The following is a 20,440-nucleotide window of genomic DNA, read 5'->3' as shown; positions in this document are numbered from 1 at the left end:
AATTGATGGATGAATAACAACAATGAATGATGGGATATGCTTTCTTGCCGACTTATGTTGTATATAAACATGAAATTATATCTTTTACTGCCATCAATATAGACTTACTTTTATCTTCATAAGATTCTAATTTTTCTTGGAGCTATTGCTACAATTGAAGCAGATAGTGATCAATGACAAGCGCAAAATTATAAATTGAACAATATCATAATCAAAATATCTAATGGTTTAAAACAATTGTTTACGGCATAATGCTTTTATTATCTTATTCAAGTTTTCCATAATATTGTTGGCCCATTATAATGATCTTTTATATGGCTATTGTTAACATTTATCATGGAAATGATGGCATGATTGGCGAAAATGATCAATTAAAAAATAATATTTTTTACGTTAAACACTATTTTAAAATTATTATATAAATAGTTAAGAAATTATTTAATGATTATATTATATTATAACATATTTGCTTAAAGAAATAATGACCATATAACAACCACCATCCAAACACTTAAACACATGTTACACTAGGAGAAAAATAGGTCACTATGTCATTACAGGAGTGCTTCATGTCACTCACATGCTTAATTACTTCTTCTTTTTTTTTCCCTTGGTATCTGTCCATTGATATTTTGAAGCAGATCTATCCATATTCCTCTTGCATGCATTATATCGTTACAATGCCATTTTTGTAAAAAAATTTGCTGACAATTACAATGCCATGTCGTTACTATATATGGTCTTAACACCTAAATGTCGTGTTATTACAAAATAGGTGGTACATATGACATGTAGTGCTGTTCTTCTCTTTTCTTTAAAAAAGATTTCTTTCTTTGTTTTTTTTAGAATGTATAGTAATCTAGAACTGAGAAGAGAGAGGAGAACAGCCTCGCCGCCGCCGTTTTCTCCACCTCCGCGTGGACGGAGGGAGTCTTGGATTTTCCCGAACCTCACTCGTTCCAGGTGGTGTCGTGTCATATATATATTTATTTTTATATATTTCTTTGCTATAAATGGTAGGAGGTCGTTGTCTCTCCCATCTTCCTCTCCTTCTCTTCTCTCTATAGCCATCCCGTCGGGCCGACGGACGGCTCTTGGTCTCCACGACGAGAGTCGCAGAGAGGGAGGGCAACGAGGCCTCCGAGCTCTCTCTCCCCCTCTCTCTCTTAGAAACATATATATTGTTTAGTTTTCTTAGATTTTTTATTATTATTATAATTCTTATGAGCATTGCCTCAAGACATGGATCATTCATCACCTGCTCGTTCTTAGCTTTGATGCGGACGTAGTCCAACATCCCACAGGTTTATATCTCTCCGTCAACTTTTCCTGATCAGTTCTTCTTTCCCTTTGTTTTCTCTTGTTCATAAAATGCATCGTTGTCTCTGTTTTCATGGTGGTTTCTTTTTCCTGGTTTCTGGCCTAAAATATGTTACAACTTTAGATGCTACGGATGGTTGTGCAGGCTTCCTGGATCATTGCTTTATTCAATTTTTTTTCATTAACTTTCCATGTAATTAATTGTTTTTATTCATCTGATTGTTCTCTCTCTCTTTTTTTTTTTGAGTTGTAATGTTTTTGGTCCTGCTTTTCTATATCTTTCTGCTTTTTTTTCTTTTTGGTCAACCTTACTTTGTATTTTGACAATCTAATTTTCCAACAAAATCCTCTGAAATGTTCCTCTTTGTTGAAAATTTTCAACCTCAAGGCCCTCTTTACTCTGCTTTCTCTTGCTTTCTAACTCATCCTTATTATTATTATTATTCCTTTATTACAGTCTCATCCTAACGTCAGACTTTTTAAACTCTTTTCTCCTTAATAGAACCATTTGCAAGGTTTTCTAGTCAATAAAAAAGGGGATCCTAATGTGAGGTATCATTTCAAAGCAATAGACCAATATATTGTATGTGATATAATTAGCACTCATTGTTTCTATGTAATTCTATTTTTCTTTCTTTTTTGGTTTGGGTTGGTATATATGTATAGACTTTTTTTGAAGGTGAGATGCCATTTTGTCACCGGTCCAAGGTAGCCCATCTTGCTGTTTTATCCCAGAAGCTTAGCTTTCCAAAAAGAGGGACAAATGACCATGCCAATGCGACCCCTCTTATGGAATTGAATTAAATATCCTGTTTCTTTTCTTTGCTGAAGAATTTTGGTGAATCTGAATGCCTCGACTTGATTGTTTGGATTTAATTCAATGTGGTTTCTTTTTTGCCCCCTTCTGGCTACATTTGGTGGTTTTTGTTATCTCTTATAGTTAAATTCACCAAGCCTAGCACAAGCACTGGTTTGTCTTGTAATTATCATCTGGTTCTTTGTTTCCTCTTTGCATTTAAATCATTTGCACATTACATGATATTAGTGTGGTAGGTTGGTTGATATATTGTTCAAGATAGGTACTAACTCATCTATACAGGAAGAGAACTATGATGAGGATTCTTGCATTTCAGAACATATTGATGGATTATTTCTAAAAAAAAAGAAAAGAAAAGAGAAGTAAAGAAAAGAATCTTCATTGGTAGCCGCTCCATCACATAGGGCGAGGTAAGCCTAGGTATCGATAGCCTGGTGAAATTTTTGCATCATACCTAAATTATAGTGCTCATTTTGTTTCAGTTCCATACTTCTGATATTTTCTGTTTTCATAACTAAGGATGCTCTCTCACTGGATTTAAATTTACTTGTATGTTTGAAAAATTGGTTGCACCTAGTTTGGGAAAAACCTTCCTGCCAAGTTGCAGGATGATGTTGACTCTTAGAAAATGTCAACGATGCAAATCCAAAGGCAAAGACACACAAAGAATGACTACTGCACTCCTGATACTGAATTCCAAGTTGATTAGATATTATTGAAACATCTGAAACATGGAGCAAAATATTCTACCATAAGGGGGCTAAAAAGTTCATACTTCATGGAATGGCCAGTATAATTTCAGCAGCCATAAACATGAGTAGAATGATGTAAATTATTACTGTAACATAGTCTAAATTTGTGCTATCTTTGCAGCATTATAAGTTCGATAGTTACATAAATTTGTCGGACATTGCAATAGAACCTTGTAAAAGCAGTTTGCTCCTTTTCCTTAACCATCTGTTTGAATGGAAACAACAAATATCTTGGATGGAAATAAGTTAAATTATATCTTTATAATAACCTTAGATCATCTGATTATGTACAATAACTTTCTTTACAATAAACTCAATCAATAATCTACCTGTTCTGATATTCTCCTCCATGGACTGAATACTTGGAAGGCCCCTCTTCTCAAGAAGTTTTTATGATTCTTCCTGGCTTTCTCCTCGATGTTTTAATATTAAACGAAGGATAGTTCTGTTGTTGCTGGCAGGCTCCGCAAGACTAAGCAATCATCATGGGTGCCTGCGTATCCAAATCATACAGTAGGCCTAGAGCACAGAAGTACCCTCCTAGATCCAGAAAATTATGTGGAAGGGTTTCTGCTTCAGATCCTGATGCACCCAAATCCCAGATTGGTGATGGAAATTGCTTGGCAGATTTTGCTCTTAGCGAGTTTGTTCGTATGGAGACTGCCACGACGACTCATCGAAAATCTGAGGTTTCCAACTTGACATTCCATCTTACTCAGATGCAATGGCACCATAGTCAGATGGATGGAAATGGTATTTTGCTAACACTTATAACAACTCATGCATGATTGTAGTTAAATTTTGATTTCAAATTAATATATTGTTTGCTTCGATCGGTAGGTTCTTTGCAATTAAGAATGCTATGTTCGAGTTTTTCACGATCAAAGAAAACATAGCAAGCAGATGCATTTGTTTCCCTGTGCCTCATTTGTTTTGTATCTCAATTATCACTAGCACCTTCTTGGTTCTGTGTTGTTTTCCTAGTGCCAACCTCGCTCGAAATGATGGAGGGTTCAATTGTTGTTTCTCTGATGCAATCACCTACCCATGTAAAATTACATGGCTCTCATTGCCAACAAAAGGATCCAAACAAGATAGGATGGCCACATATGATCACCATATTACACTGATCTTGTCATGTAGTACACTGCATTGTGCATTCTTTCATCGAGTCTTACATACGACTCAAATCAACGCAGGGTTATGCCAAGAGGATGCATGGTTTGACTCTGTCAGCATTCTAGAATCTGATGATGATGATGATGATTTCAGAAGCGTCCATGGAGGTAGAGTGTATTATGTGCATAATCTCTGTTGTTATCTTATTTGCTAGAGTTGATTAAATGGTCCTTCCAATTTTATCTGACCTGATTGTTTTCAAGATGCAGACTGTTTGCCATCTGCAAATGCAACTGGGACTCAGAAGCTGCAGTATGAAAATGCCTTTGTGGATGCCATGTGCAAGTTTGAGGAGTTTTGTGGTAGCACTCCGATAGCGCTGGCTGTTGAACGATATTTCAAAAGAGATGGGGGAAACTGTGGCAAAGATGAACTTAAAGATCTCGATAGGCTTGCAATGATAAGCCCACACCGTTACAAGCTTTCTATGGAAAAGGTTGATGAAGCCAGATTCAGAAGGCAAGGAGCAGAATTTTGCACTAAAATGAAAAAGACTTTGGTAGACTCATATGGTAGCTTTAAAGGTTCCAAAGGACATGAGACAGAAGAAAACTATCATGAGAGCAAGACGCCTTCTCGTGTACGTAAGCTAGTTCCTTCTGTAAGCTTTAATGATAAGATTCAAATGCCAAGTGCTAGCCCACAGTGTCAAAAAAGGAAGACAGCAGTTTTAAGGCTTTCTTATAAGAGGAAGTCTTATGATGGAGAAGATACAACTGAATTTTGTAAGTACAACAACATTTTGCATTTTACTTTATTCCACTGATGCTTCTATTAGCATCTCTATTCAATTTGCCAAGAGTAGAATATGAGGAAGGTCCCAAAAACTTGAGTATTTCAGTTGAAACTATGTAGCTTAAAATTGCCAAAAGTTTCAATTTATGCAGTCATACATAGAAAAAGTTCTCAGAATATTGGTATAGACCTTCCAAAGATCACAAACCTTTTATTGCTTCTTCTAGAAGAATATACTTCTAATACAATCACAAAACATTATGTTATTCCAATGTCTTTATTGGCTCACATGTACCTTTTTGTATAATTTGCATGGAAGATTAATGCTGATGCTTTCTCCAAACCCTGCCACTAGCCCACCATCCGATTTTGAACATCATTGCATTTTGGTGTTGTTGAACTTACCTTTTATTTTGTTGATAATGCAGTAAGCATATTTATTTTCTGATACTGGCTGAGTTCATCTAGGCAGTAGTCTCTGTAAAGTACACACAGAAGTTCCCAGGTTGTCTTGATATCTTACTGAGAGAGTTACAACCCTTTGTCTCTAATAATGCTCTTGGGTTGTTACTCTTGCTTTGTTTTTCTAGAAATCACTCCATATATTAGCATCCACTTATATAATGGCAGAATAGCAGTGTTGTGCAAAGATTATGATCAAAATAGGATAGTGTATTGCACCATTTTTTTCTCAATATATCCTTTTCTTTTAGAATCTCAGAAGGACGATATTTCTGGTCTTTTGCATTGCAATAGGTGCCTCGAAGAGATTATTATTCCGTCCAAGAGGAGGGCTCATAATTCCATGTTCCCCAGGGGAGAAACCAACAGCAGGATGCTGGTCTCTTCTTGATCCTTCTACTTTTAAGCTTCGCGGAGAAACTTATTTCAGGCATGAATTGTTCATATTCGTATAATTCATATGTCTTGTTTTAAGCATATCGCCAAGTTTCTATTCTGCTTTTGTACCTTTAACCAGCACTTTTCTGAAAAATGCTGTGCAGAGATAAGAAGAAATCTCCTGCTCCAAACTATGCCCCGTACTATCCAATTGGTGTAGATATGTTTGTATGCCCACGCAAAGTAAATCATATTGCTCAACACATTGAGATTCCGCATGTCAAGACTCATGACAGACTTCCCTCACTCCTGATTGTTAATATTCAGGTATGTTGGACATGTTTCTCAAACTTTTCTTATGTCTAGTGTTGCACCTTCAGCAGTTGAAATAAATAGTTAGAATCATATGGCTTGTGCTATTTTTATATTTTCATGACAGATGCCTACTTATCCTGCTGCAATGTTTCTCGGCGATACTGATGGGGAAGGAATGAGCCTTGTATTATATTTTAAAATTTCTGAATGTTATGAGAAAGAGGTTTCTTCCAATTTCCAGGATTGCATAAGGGTGAGGTTCTTTCCATTGATCTTCTACAATTTGCTCTCATTATAAAAGAAGCTGATGGTGACTTTTTGGTTCTTTCAACTGATAAAATCTACCCTTTTGTAGAGGTTTATTGATGATGAAACTGAAAGGATTAAAGGATTTGCAGTGGATTCCCAAGTTCCTTATAGAGAAAGGTTGAAGATCTTGGCTGGGTTGGTTAATCCTGAGGAGCTCCATTTAAGTTCTGCCGAAAGGAAGCTCATACAAGCATATAATGAAAAGCCAGTGCTTTCACGCCCTCAACACAATTTCTATCAGGTATAAAATGGCATCCTCTTCTTTCTACTTCACATATGGAAGAACATTGAGAACTTTTTGTGATGCAAAAGACTGATTGAAGATATAAAACTAGTGGTGATTAGCTTGAGGATCATTAGCAGTAAAACAGGTCATCAATGTAGTGTAGAGGGCTTGAATCTGGAAACAAATACTGCTTCTTTTTGTTGCGAAATGTTTAATTTTAGTAGCTTACATAAAGCATTAACGAACTCAGCAAATTGAGCATCTCGACATGTTTCTCTGCATCCTATTTGGCTCTCTGGTGCCAGACAAGTTTACATATTAAGATAACCAATGCTTAATGAAGCTTTGCATCTGCATGAGTTGGACATACATCCCAGTTATCTATGCTGTAATAAAAGAGTTCAGACCATTGCAAAAGATGATGCATACTTTGATGGGCAGCAAGTCGCCCATCTCGAAGACAGATGGTAGCGGTCGACAGATGGGCGATAGCCATCCATCTCCGAGATGGGCGACCGATAGCCATCCATCTCCGAGATGGGCGACACGTCGCCCATCCAAGCATGCACCATCCTCCGCGGTGCATAACACATACTGCAAAGGATCCCGATTCAAGATTCAAATGAATATGTTTTATATATAGTGCTCAATATTATATATGGATTGCAGGGTCCAAATTACTTTGAGATCGACTTGGATGTACATCGCTTCAGCTACATATCAAGAAAGGGTCTTGAATCATTCCGAGATCGTCTGAAGAATGGGATTCTTGATTTGGGTCTAACCATCCAGGTAATATTTAACATAGTTTGGAGATGTCATCATGATCTATGACTCTATTAGTCCATTTGATCTACTTCATCTTCTATAATCAGTATCAAATCATTTACAAGTAGGATTAAAAGGAAACCTAAGCTACCCATGTTAATCTGTGCTTTTATCTTGTAGGATGTAGTCTTGGTATCTGAAAAAATTTTGTGTGAGAACTAATCCTTGGAAATACTGATGCAGGCCCAGAAGCAGGAAGAACTTCCAGAGCAGGTCCTGTGCTGTGTGAGACTTAACAAGATTGAATTCGTTGATCATGGGCAGTTCCCAACTCTTCTGACAGTTGATGATAATTGATGCCTGAGTGCAGTATTGTTGCTCAAGCCTCTTTACCCAATCCATGAGCTGGAAGGGCAAAAAAAGACTTTGATGCTAAACCCTTTATGTAAACACCGCAATCTATTAATAATCTCTCTCTATCTCATCATATTCCCTCAGTAATTCAATTCCAATATGGTGATAAAGCCTTACAGATACATGCCATTTCTCAGCTTATATAGATCTCAAACAGAAATTATGTAACCATGTAGGACCTCACCGAAAAATGCCAGCTAAGAAGGTATTATTTGGATTCTTTCATCTTGGATAAGTATTCCGGATCTACCTAGTGCATAGCTAATATAGAACTAACTATATGCCCGCACTGGTTTTCGTACACTCCCTATGTTTAAGTCTTGACATCCTCATCAAGCTAAGAAACAAAATTCAATCGAATCCAATAATAAATACACTAGTGTCCCTTAATTTACATAGGCGATGGGCTAAATTCGCTCCAATATCATTTGCAACAATCTAAGACTTTACCTAGCAAGCTTACGTGAAAGGTGTAATTTGGATTTCTTGGCTCGATATAAGTATTTAAGATCTATCTAGTGCAAGAGAGGATCCAACTCATGGCCCATATAGATTAGGGAATATTACAGCACTTGCCTATTTAAGTTGACTATTGGCTGATCGTGATATTTGTGATTGGATTTGAATGGGTCTGGACCTTTAGTCTGGTGAGAACTCTGTGGCTTGATTGAGGAGAGTACGTACATGAGGACCTATATGAGTGTGTGTTTAGTCCCATTGCAGCTATGCACTGGATAGATCTTGGATACTTATATAAGCTTAAAGAAGCTAAATAATACTTTCTAGTTAGAATCTTTTCCAATAGGTAAGGTCATAGATTGTTACAAATTATTCCGTTAGTTATGTTGGAAGCATTTATAGGAAACTTAGACCTAATGCCTGCCCCAGGCATAAGGCCCTGGGATCCTTGAGTACCTGGTACAAGTAACTGCGTGAACTCCTAAGCGTGAAAATTACTTTACGACTCAAATGAATGCCTCGCTAGTGCTTGTAATGATATGGAAATCCTAGATCATTCCAATGGAATTTGGATCCGTGAGCTCCGAACAAAGTCCTGGGAGCTTGAGACATTTCAATCGGATTTGGACCCGTGAGCTCTGAACAAAGCCCAGGCACTGGGCACCTAGGCTAAGCCTGTCAAATGGGTTCAATGGATTAGCATGACAGAGTTGGAGGAGTAATTCTTGATGCTTGGGTTCCCATAAGGTAAGTCGATGTGCTATTCCAGCTTGGGGTTATTGAGCATGGCCTAGACATGCATAATGAGCACTTGATAGACGGTTAATCTAGGAGGATTACTAGACTCAATGTGGACCATGGATAGGGTCAAGGAGTGAGACTCACTACTTGAAGCTAAATTATGTATCAAACTTAAGAAGGTCATAATTTACCTATACGATATCTGATTGAGATGCTCTTTCTTTTAATAAAACTGGATAATTTTTTGAACTCTATAAGATGGTGCCATCCTTTAAGGGTGCGGCATACCAAGACATCAAAGCCAAATTCTCTTGTTTAAGTTCTTTAACGGGCCAATTAGAACATAAAGTTTTCTTTTCAAGAAAAATTTTGATTGGGCATATCTCCCAATCCGGAAAGAATTAAGTAAAGTGGTTGAAGATAAAGTTGATGTAGAAGTTGAGATTTACCTTCCATAGAATTTTAACTTTTCATGATTATTTTTATCAATCGTGAGTATTTCGAGAAAAAATTGTTCTCTTCTAGCTGGAGAAGGAATTTGAGCAAAGTTCACTAGACTTTGTATCTCAATTTCGTAGTTCGAAAAGAAAATGGAACCTAGACCCTACTTATGTGAATTTTTCTATTTTTTTGAAATTTTGTTCAGAGATTTTAGTTGAACAAGTTGAGAGAATTATTTCTCTCCCTGATTGGATCATGGCTATGGTTTTTTAGATGATTTTTTTTTATAAATATAGTTCCTTTTAGTGTATATACCCTATACTGTAAAGATATGGAAGACATGACATGTGATTGTCAATTGAGGGCGTGCGCAAGGCAAGTTGGTAATGGTAATGCTGTTTTTTATTGTTTTGTTGAAATCCAAGCCCACTCCTACTCTAGTATTTAGGTTTTTTTTTTCTTTTTATTTGGGTATAAAGGTGGGAATGATCTCCAAACTAAAATCTTTAAAAAAAAGTTACATCCAACAGCCTCGGCTGTAATTAAAACAGAAAGCTCAAAGCAGGAGCGGCCCAATGTATTTGGAGGCCTAAGGTCGTTTTGTCTTTGAGGCCTTCCCTGCAGTGGGGCGGCCTAAGACGAACTTACAGAAGAACCTTTTTTCTTTTCATTTTTGTCTTTGAAGCCTTTCCTACGGTAGGCCTTCTTGGGGCCGGGGCCTTAGATGACCACCTTAGTTGCCTAAGGATTGGGCCGGCCCTTGCTCAGAGAGGAAAATGATGCTCCAGAAACGTTAGTTTCTTCTTTGAAGACCACAGCAAATGCCCTCATTTCTCTCATATGCAAGGATATATAGGAGTCTAGTTCAAGATTGTGCACTACTATGATAATTGGACTCCCATATGAAGGCTGATGTGCCTTCTCTCTTTTTGAACACAAACCGGCATGTTAGCATCATGCTCTCAAGATAGATTATGTTAAATACGCATACAGATATTGGTACTCGGATTGCGAATAGTAAAGGAAACACACCTTAATATGTGACAACATTCTCCAGAGTATTGACAAGTTCAAGAATAACTTGGCAAAAGATCTTATGAACTAACTTAGAATAAACATATTGAGCTATTCAGTTATTGACCTTTATGTAAACCTGCTTAACAATAACCGGGATATAGCCTTTGGGTTACATCTTCCAATCAGATGAGGTTCTACTTTTTAATCCATGGAATAGGTTTCTCCAAGAAATTGAATTTTAGTAACCTAGTGGACTGGTCTTCCCTCTCTTTCTCACAGATGTAAGAAAGAAAGAAAGAGAGAGAACGAAAAAATAAAAGGAGAGAGAAGGATCTAAAAAACGGTACCATAACATCAAACTCATTGATTTAAAGGTTAAGCTGATAATTAATTTGTTAGCATATTGATATAGGCTGAAAGTCCCTGTACAATTTGGTGTAATATAAAAAGATAAGTAAATTAAGAATTCTAGACAAAGGTGTGATTAGTTTTCTGTCTTTTTGATCTTCTGAAAATGGTACAGTCAGTTTATTCCTTAAGTAGTAATTAACTTATATTTCAGTGATGCCAAACTCTCTTTCTCACGGAAGTAAGAAAGAAAGAAAATAAAATGGTACCATGACAACAAACACATTGATTTAAAGTTTAAGCTGATAATTTATTTGTTAAAAATATGGATGTCAATTGAAAGCCATTGTACAATACAATGTAGTATCAAAAGTAAATTTGTGACGATTCGTGTACTTATAAAGGACTGAGAAACTCAAAAAATACTTTCTGACTAGTTTTTTTGGATGAGATCCTGTGTTGTTAAGAACTCTGGACAAAAATATAGTTAGTTTTCTCTTTTTTTTTTTGATCTGCTGAAAATTGTATAATCAGTTGATTCCCTGAATAGTAAGTATCTCATACTTGAGATACACCGAAGTATTTTATTTGGATCATTGAAAAGAAAAAGAAACATCTTACCTAGCTTAAGCCAGGCCAAAATTCAATATTAAATATTTAGACGGTAAGCTATCTAACATGTTTCCTAGATGACCCTTTGAACTCGCTTTAAGACAAGGATTAACCTAGATCTTTGGTGTAGTCATCACGAAACTCTACCATCAAGCTAAACTAATACCAACATTAAATTTTATGAACTGGTAAAATGAATTTTTAATTTCTTGATCCCATGACAAGCAAACCAGAACAAACGAAGCAAGGAACTAGCAAAATATCCCACTGAACAATTTTAAGTCAGACGCAGAAATGCTTCCTCATTCTTATCACCCATTTTTGTTGCATCTTTTATTGCCTTGTGATGCAAAACAAAACCCTAGGCCAAGAACCCAGCAGAGATGAGAACCAGGGTTCAAACTGAGAAAGCATACTGAAAGGGCAGAACAATTCTGCATAATATCATTTTTCCATTTTATAATTTTATATCTAATGTGTATAATTTCAGGGATACCTAGTCATATGGAGCAGGACCAAGGAATTCTGAAAGTCATCGATTGAGATTTTCAAAAACCAACCAAAGCATAAGACTTGTTATTCACATGGAGGCAACTCTCATGGCTATTCATATTATAACTTTCATCTTGCATAAGAATGAAATGAGATCAGACAATGATCTACAAATGTCTGTAACCTTTATTATCCTTTTCACAAACCGTCGCATTTATGTTGATACTGCAATTGTTTGAATTTTTCAGAATCTGACAATGCCAGCATTGAATAGGGCGATGCCTGCAAGTGATACATTTTAGAAGTCAAACAGCATGCATGCAGGCACTACCTGACGCCAACATCTAAATCAGCTTGAATTATGATTGCTGTATCAACAAATTGGCAACATATTTCAGCAATTAACCATAACTCACAAATTCGATTTATCTGGGTGACGCTAAAAAAAATGCTTATCCTTCAAATCTATACAATGATCTTTACAGAAACTTGGCCTCTCCTTGGGGCATTTTCCAAGCACCATGACATCACTACATCACTAAGGAATTCACTTTTCTGAAAATTACTGCATGATCCTTCCTGGGATGCCAGAAATGCTTGCCATCACCACCAACCCAGTTAGCTGGGAGTTGAAAGGACTGTTGTGGGCTCCAGCTTCTTGCCACCACACTTCATGTCAACAGCTAAGAAATGGTAAGTAGAGCACCTTCATATGGAATGCTTTCATTTCACCCAACAGTTGGGGGAACGCTCTGAATACATTATCTAACACATCCGACATCATTTTTGAGCTCAGACAGATGTTAGTTCTCTGGCACGCATGACGAAGCCGTCAGTTTCAGTATGATTTCTGTTCTACTAGAAAAAGCATGCCTCAGTTTTCTACTTTCCTTGCTTCTTTCCTGCCCCTGTAAATTTGGCAAAAAAAAAAATCAATATCCTTCCAAGAAAATAGCAAAATACATGCTGAGCAAAAAATTCTCGAGCAGTCTCAAGGAGCTTAACAACTTATACAAAGAGATGCTATGGAATCATCATATAGATGTAATATGATAGCATATGAGTATATATTGAATACCAGGAGTGAGTTTTCTACAATAACTTCATGCGGATTATGAGCCTTTTTTGACTACAGCCCTCTCAAGATTCATTTTCATTTTAATGGTTTGCTGTAACTTTCTTTAAGAATCAAGATGCTCTAGGTTAGACTAGCTTATATTTTAGTTGGGTAGAAAAACAGAGACATAAGAAAAAGAAGGGCAGTAAAGCAGACATGTGATAGATCAGGAGGATGTGATGGATCTGCAGTAAAACCCAAGGAGTATAAACTATAAAAGAACTACCCAACATGATTAAGGGATCTTAGATTCAAATTAAAAGGGTTAAAGAAGAGAAATGAGAGGATTTGGATAACTAGTAAGAATGAATACGGTCAAACTTTCCATGGTTGCTTAAATCCATCCCAATGGACTAGGGCTGGTTATTTATATCATGCTTCTTAAGATACCTTTGCAATTACAAAATGGATACATGTACGAAATGCTAAGTATAACTTCTCTTAACATAGGCTTTCCAAGTTACCTCTTAGGGACCACTAAGGCCGGTTTTAATCTTATGTTTCTTTATATATCACATGTTTAAAATAACCAAAAGAATAAATGTATGACATGCTAACCATAAGTCCTAGAATGGGATTTCCAAGTTACCTCTAAGTAACCATGATTTACGAACTACCCGGCGGATGTGGCGTTCATGCTTCTCCAAAAGTTCATCAACCTTATGTGATTGAGACAACAAAGGCCCCGAAAACTCAACTCTGTCGGCTTGATTAAGATAGCCCTAAGAAATTTCAAATAAAAAGTTAATTGACCAACTGAATTGACAGAGTATTTAAAAATAAACTGCTAGAGTAACTGCAGCATTACCAAGTTGCTATAATTTGATGACACTTCTGACAGATCTTGCAAATGGAACATGTCGGAGGAATCAAATGAGTCTGGTCGTTCTAACTGTGCCCACTTCTTCAAAATTGCTTGCTTTGCTAATGCATATGGCTCATGTCCTTTGGAATCAGAACAAGCCACATAACCATTTCCATTTGCTTGTCCTTTCAAGTCACCGCTGTTTTTGATTTGCAGGTTATTAGATGGAGCGACTGCACCAGAAAGATGGCTTCTTGAGTTAGATCTACAGTGAGATCTAACATGCGCATGGCCTTCTTTCTGGTTTTTTGCCCATGCAAAGCCAGTGTAAGCAGAAATGTGCAAGGGCCCCGAGAAAGAATATTCCTCCTGGGAGTTGTTCTTTACATGCAGCCTTTCATTTGGAGGATTCATTGCTGCCATTGGATGCAGATCTACGAAAAATCTAGTGTCACCATTTATTCTAGGAAGGTCTTGCTTTAAATTGTTTTTATTGACTCCATGAGGATTGATCTGTGATTCCTGGAAAAGAAAAGTTCTCTTAATTAACTTGTGCCTGAGAATTTTTTTCCAACTACTCAAACCTGTTAGTTGGGGAGAAAAAGAAACATACCTCTGGGTGATCTGCTACTTTACTTAGCGTACTTGGTTCTTGTAGAAGTCTCTGTGTTCTTGGCAGTCTTCTTGTTGCTTTTACTCCATGCCCTCTACTGACGACCCTTGTCCTGAAGTGGTATAAAAGAACTGATCAAATGGCTGCTGAAAAGAAGTGCTGTTATACACCAAGGGAGACAGAAGAAGTTACTGAAATAACGCCTTATAACCAAGATCAAGCTTTGAGAACATGAAAGGCCTTAAGAATCTTTTTGTTGAGTAACTAAAACAAGTTTCTGATTTTATTTAGCTTCTGGAACACTTGCGTTTTTCACATAGGAGAAAGGGAGATCTTTCTGCCATAATCCTAACATAAAATGATAGAGGTCTTTTTCCTTCAGAAGGTTATTGGATAGGTCTATAAATGATGTATGGTTTTAACTTCTTCATGTCACTGTAAATGATTCTTCAGAAGGTCATATAGGCAAACATAAGCCTTAAAGTCACAACAGCAGTATGTAAATTATAGCCGATTTCCTTGGATAATGTACATGAATTGTGAAAAAAACTCACAGTTTTCCATTTGAAAATAATTCTCAATCAGAATATCGTAGTTCATATACATAAATGATTAAAACTCACCTGCGTAGCTCCTCGCGACATTTTGCATCAATCTCCTTGGTAGGTGGGTATTTTGGCAAGCTTGACGGTTCACATGCATAGGGCATTGTTGTGAAATACTGCACAAGAACACAGTGAAACAACAAATGGTAAGTACAACCACAACATAGCAGAACAGACCTCAACAGTTTTAGTCTGGAAGAAATCATAAATAAAAGATCAGGTGAAATAGGCTAATATAGGTGGCTCCATACATCAATATTTAATTTGATGCATTGTGCCTTTTCACATATAAAAACAGCAAAAGAGAAGAAATTTGATCTTAAATATATCAAACACATCACTTAGCATTGAAAAACATTTCATGTCTGCCTTGCTTTTGAAGGCCAAAATACTTATCCTGGCCCATTCTATACTTAGCTTGTGGAATTCTGCAACTTGTTATCCTTCTTTTCCTGTGTCTCTGTGCAATAAGTACTCCCATTTCTGATAAAGCAAAGAGCTGAATCTCCTGGACATCGTAGTCTCTTGAGATTCTATATATGAAGAGAAAATTTTCACTTGGTTGTAAGCTTGTGCTACATATAAAGTGCCATAAAGGTTGCACATGATTTTCTAACCAAAAGTCAGTGGAGGGCCTGAAGCTATGGAATGTTGTAACATCCTTGAACTTTTATGTTTGTTTAGAAACAGTCTGGATGTGCTCAAGATGGTTGAGGCCACAAATGCAGTTATGTCACTTTATCTATGCCCCAATTATGAAGTACAAAAGGGTAGATTAATTAATACTACCATTGTGACCTTTTCAATGTTCTTTATACTATCTTTAGACATGTTATAATTGAATGGAATAGTGACATTGAATCAGAATACATTAGTCAAAAGATCAACGAGTTCTCTATGCTACCATCACTCCTGTAGTTTTGGCATATCATATTTTGGTTTTTCAGACGTCTCTATTATGAACAACTAGAAGCAGCTATGCTCTTGGACATGTAAAAGTATGATGATACATATTAGATGAAAAGAATGTTCATCCTTTATGTTGGATAAAACAACCATGACAATCTGCTATCTTGGAAATTTAGGTGAGTGAATATCATATGCAGACAATCAAAAAAACATTCTGCACAAGATGTGGAAGCCTATACTAATCAATGGGGTGTCTCAAAGTTACTCTAGTAATGTTTTTTTTTACTTTTAAATGCATAACCATCTGAGCTTTGACATGGAGCCCTAGTTTTAAAGTTCATAGATTATATCATATTTTTTTTGTTTTCTTTTTTGACTTACACAAAATGGGAAAAAAAGATTGTCAAGAAACAATTTATCACAAGAGCAACCCACTCATGTTAAGCAAATTCACCACTCCCCCAAAAGAAAAGAAAACATTAAAAAAAAAGATAGAAAATGAGTGTAAAGGCTAAGCATCAAACAAAGGATTTTATGTAAAGCAAGTCTATGTGATGCTTACCTCAGAAGCAAGAGCAGTTGAGGCAGTGCCACGCTTATAAGGTTCAACTGACAGAAAAACTTCTAACAAATGAACAACACTTGCTGGTAAACCTTTGCATGCCTCCTGGAGGCAACTCTCGTAGGGATGATGGGGTTTAAAAATTGTTGCATGAGGCAACTTGGACTTCTTCCAATACTCATCTGAAGGGGAACCACAAAGCTTAAAAATTTTGTGCAACTGTTCAACCTAAAATGGAGAAAAAAATTTTAAATCTTAGATCACAATAACGAAGTTACAAATAGCCTTAGTTTCATTGCAGAAGAAGGATCCTTTTCATAGAATTCAAAAAGGGTAGATAAGCAATCATAATTAAGAACATCATTGCTTTAAATGATGCATAAATGTGCAAGAGTTAGAGGTTGATGCAGATCTCATGCCATTTTTAAGTTCCACTATGGTACTAAATTTTGTAATAATATTGAATCTTCATCCCTAATACCTTTTCCTCCTAAAGTTTATTTACAGGTCATATTTGTCAAATGAGAAACATACACACAGTGAGTCATGCAATTTTCTTCTCCTTGAGAGGAGAGGCTATATGCTTCTCTCAACTCTATCCAAATCAAAGATCCACACCATTGATAATGATTTATATTGCTAAAAATGACTAAAACTCAAAAATCATGTGTGTTGGTGGTCTCTAACCTTTGCATTATGTGGATATAAAAATGGATGGTTTCCATTGTGTTAGAATGCTAAAATCCAGGATAAAGCATTTAAATTGAAAATCCACCTTATTGATCATTTAACAAGAAGACTATAATTAGATGGTTCTAAAGCATATCAAATGTGAAGTTGGCCTTAGTCTTTGGGGCCAAAGCTTCCATTAGCACACTCTACTCGCATTGAGATTGCAATACCTATCACTTCGAGCTCCGAAGCTGTAAATATGGCAACTTTTGATACTATAAGTTTTGAGGTTCTATATGTCGCATTAGTTGAAATATCTAGGCCACCTCAAGGAAAGTATGGCAGTAAAAAGCTATCACTTCCGAGGACTTCCTAAATATAGTAGGAACTATTTAGGAACTATATTTGTTTATGATTTCTTCTCTTTTTGTAGCATTTTGTACATTGTTCTACAATATTTTTTTCTCTTAAACCATGATGATTAATAAGAGAAGCTGCTTCATCCAAGTTGCCAATTCTGTTATATCCTATTGTTTTTTCATCTTCATTGCCATGAATATTACATTTTCCCCCCATGGTTTGCAACAGTAACAAGAAATGAATGAACAGTAAAAAGAAATAAAGTAGTGATGTTCTCAGATAATGGACTAGGATTAAATGAAAGGGAACCAGAAACTTTAAGCTGATTACCTCAGTCTTTCCCTGCAAGATAGGCTTCCCGAGAAAAAGTTCAGCAAATACACAACCAACACTCCACAAATCAACAGTTACTTCATAGTCGGTTGAACCCAGCAGAAGTTCAGGTGGTCGATACCATAGAGTCACAACACGGCTGGTTAGTGGTTGCTTATGTCCAGGTCTGCAGAAGTTTGCCAGACCAAAATCAGCCATTTTCAGAATTCCTTCGTTACTAACTAGAAGATTGGCGCACTTGATGTCACGATGAATGACACCACGTGAATGGCAATGTTCAAGCCCAGAGAGTAACTGGTGCATGTAGCACTTGATCTACAAAATTAAATAAAGGAAAAATGAAGAGAAAAACAATATACTGCTCAGTAACGGCTCTAATTATCAAAACAAAATCCTTGTTTTAGTAGCAAAAGAAGACATGTCGATTTAGGCAGATACTCAACTATACATATTTAATCAACATGGACAAACCTGTGGTTCACTTAATTTGACCTCTGGAGAAGAACACAGTCCTGAAAGATCATGGTCCATATATTCAAATACAAGATATAAACTACATGACATCCGTGAAGTAATCAATCCCTCCAATTTGACAACATTTGGATGGTCAAGCCTGCGAAGTATGAGAATTTCCCTTGCCATAAACCTAACACTCTCTGGCTCAAAATTGTCAAACCGCACCTTCTTCAAGGCAACAATCTTTCCCGTGTCAAGATCGCGTGCTCTAAATACGCTGCTATAGGTACCTTGCCCAATCTTCATATGCAGTAGACATTTAACAAAACTAGTCAGCAAATAAACAATGTAAAGAAGCAAAGTAAAATATCTTGATGAAGTAGCTGCTAGAGTTAGCCACAAGCAAAACCTACAGCGATCCCAATGATCCCATACAAGAACAACAAAATCATGGACATGCGCAAAAAACAACCTCCCAGGGTATGTATCATATATTCCCACTCTATTTTAACAACAGTTACGGGAAAAAGATGGTATTGATATGTGATCAAGGTCAAATAATTTAAGTGTCCAAGGTGCACTTTCTTTTAAATTTTAACTCACCATCCACGCACATCAATATTTTCCAAAATAATACCACCAATAGATCAATACCAGAGTAAAAGGCCACATTTTTTGGAATGGATTACTTCAAATACGTCACAAGCAAAAATAAATCTCTCTATCATAATGCTCATATTAGATTTGAATTTATCAATGACGTGAATTTTTTTTCTTCAACAACAAAAAAACGTCATGCAAAGGGTTAAAATGATCTCCTCATTACCTTCTCCAATTTCTCAAAGGAGTCAGAATGGCGCGGCACCCACCCCTGAATGGCCTCCCCGGCGACGGCGCTGAGCCAAGCCGGCCATCCGGCGGCGACCTGCTCCCCTTGAACACTCTTGGGGAGACTCCCCAGCCGAAAGATCCGCGAGTCGGTGCTCTTCCCGCTCACCTTCCCAAAGTCTCCGGGCTCCCGTCGATCCCCTTCCTCCTCCTTCTCCAAACGCTCCTCCTCGGCCCGGTGCCGCCGCGAGGAGGAAAAAGCCGAGGCCGCCCCCGATCCCTGCCGGCGGTCCCTCAGGACGCCCGACGAGTCCACCGCCGGGGTAACGGATACCGCCTTCTTCGACACGACGCAGCCCATCACCGCCGGGGCACACGCCGGAGCGCTGGCGACCAAGAACGGCTGAGATCACGAGAATGGGCGCCGGATCGCGCCGGAAAACGGGGGAATCCTCAAGAAAACGGGAGATCTCGACGGGGGAATGGGAGGCGAAGGGGAGAGGACGGCAAGGAGCGGAGGGAGAGGAGATGGGGGAGGCGCTGCGAGACCCACCAAAATATGGCAAAAGTAGGATCTCTATCGCTTTTTTCGCCCTCTCTATCCTTGCGAGATTAGCGGGGGAGGAGAGAGAGCAGAAAAAAGGTGGGATTTTTATTCTCACTCTGCGGCGAGCGACGCCGAAATCAACGCGGGAATGGGGGGATTTTTCCGTGTGCTCGCCGTTGGCTATGTACCATACGAATAATGGGAATGGAGAGAGAGAAAAGAAGGGGGTGGTTCTGAAATATGTAGCCGTTGGAGATCTGAAATGGAAAATTTGCTATTTGGATTGCATGGGCTTTTTTTTTTACTTTTCTAACTAATTATGTCTTTTAATTATTAGGCTGGGAAAAAAAAAGGTAAGGTTTAATAATAATAATAATAATAATAATAATGCAACAAAACTTCTCGAGGTAACTTATGTTTGTATTATTTTAGTCCTGCAGGTAAGGATTCTATGCTAGATTTGGTTCCATCTTCTGCTCGAAATGATGATTGATCTTCTTTCGCCATGTCGACTATTAGATTGCATCCCACGTAAATCCCAGCACAATTCGGGCTCTTTTATTCACTCATCTACATAGATCTCAAAATGATAGTTATGAGATCCAACAATTGATTTGCACAAAAGAAAAGGAATCCTTTTTTCCATGCGAAAGATGCAAACCCTGTTATAGTATTGATAGAAATTGCATTCCAGACAGAATGCATTCAATTATGAAGATATAATAAATATGATTAAATGAATCTAATGCTGGATAAGAGGCAAAACATGTTTCCATTTTTGTTTGTCTTAGATTGATTAAACTTGTCTCATTTATAGGTTAAGCTTTTAGCATCAAATTTAAGCCCCA

The 20,440-nt window shown here is 37.3% G+C and overlaps 2 protein-coding genes across 3 annotated transcripts; one reads left to right on the top strand and one right to left on the bottom strand.

Annotated features, from left to right (window-relative positions):
* Nucleotides 1–763: 763 nt before the first annotated feature.
* LOC103705235 (uncharacterized) lies at nucleotides 764–7,762 on the top strand. 2 transcript variants are annotated; one of them, XM_008788877.5, is made up of 11 exons: nucleotides 764–1,304; nucleotides 2,420–2,547; nucleotides 3,351–3,642; nucleotides 4,089–4,175; nucleotides 4,278–4,793; nucleotides 5,560–5,695; nucleotides 5,808–5,970; nucleotides 6,083–6,211; nucleotides 6,314–6,508; nucleotides 7,163–7,285; nucleotides 7,505–7,762. In XM_008788877.5, the coding sequence occupies exons 3-11, from the start codon at nucleotides 3,375–3,377 to the stop codon at nucleotides 7,616–7,618; spliced, it is 1,731 nt and encodes a 576-aa protein (XP_008787099.2). In that variant the 5' UTR covers nucleotides 764–1,304; nucleotides 2,420–2,547; nucleotides 3,351–3,374; the 3' UTR covers nucleotides 7,619–7,762. The 2 variants fall into 2 exon arrangements, with proteins under 2 accessions (XP_008787099.2, XP_038983439.1); XM_039127511.3 differs by having other exon boundaries at nucleotides 850–963.
* Nucleotides 7,763–11,948: 4,186 nt separating this feature from the next.
* LOC103705234 (protein IMPAIRED IN BABA-INDUCED STERILITY 1-like) lies at nucleotides 11,949–19,930 on the bottom strand. The gene is made up of 9 exons (XM_039127516.3): nucleotides 19,044–19,930; nucleotides 18,233–18,517; nucleotides 17,759–18,076; nucleotides 16,397–16,624; nucleotides 14,944–15,041; nucleotides 14,321–14,432; nucleotides 13,711–14,229; nucleotides 13,492–13,624; nucleotides 11,949–12,693 (listed from the first exon to the last, which is right to left on the bottom strand). Exons 1-9 carry the CDS (start codon nucleotides 19,404–19,406, stop codon nucleotides 12,668–12,670), a joined length of 2,082 nt encoding a protein of 693 aa, XP_038983444.2. The 5' UTR covers nucleotides 19,407–19,930; the 3' UTR covers nucleotides 11,949–12,667.
* Between the last annotated feature and the right edge of the window lie 510 nt (nucleotides 19,931–20,440).

This window comes from Phoenix dactylifera, chromosome 7 (genome assembly GCF_051530095.1).
Source record: "Phoenix dactylifera cultivar Ajwa chromosome 7, Ajwa_hap1_PhDact_Kaust_v1.1, whole genome shotgun sequence".
In the NCBI taxonomy this organism is placed as follows: Eukaryota; Viridiplantae; Streptophyta; class Magnoliopsida; order Arecales; family Arecaceae; genus Phoenix; species Phoenix dactylifera.
This window is presented reverse-complemented; position numbering and strand designations above follow the sequence as displayed.

Excerpts from the sequence above, each read along its gene's own strand:
- LOC103705234 (XM_039127516.3), bottom strand. The coding sequence starts at position 19,406 with ATGGGCTGCGTCGTGTCGAAGAAGGCGGTATCCGTTACCCCGGCGGTG. Across the intron at positions 18,077-18,232 it reads TCAAATTAAGTGAACCACAG|ATCAAGTGCTACATGCACCA; the intron begins GTTTGTCCATGT and ends TTAATTTTGTAG. Across the intron at positions 14,230-14,320 it reads AAGTAGCAGATCACCCAGAG|GAATCACAGATCAATCCTCA; the intron begins GTATGTTTCTTT and ends TTTCTTTTCCAG.
- LOC103705235 (XM_008788877.5), top strand. The coding sequence starts at position 3,375 with ATGGGTGCCTGCGTATCCAAATCATACAGTAGGCCTAGAGCACAGAAG. Across the intron at positions 5,696-5,807 it reads CGCGGAGAAACTTATTTCAG|AGATAAGAAGAAATCTCCTG; the intron begins GCATGAATTGTT and ends AATGCTGTGCAG. Across the intron at positions 5,971-6,082 it reads TCCTGATTGTTAATATTCAG|ATGCCTACTTATCCTGCTGC; the intron begins GTATGTTGGACA and ends TTTTCATGACAG.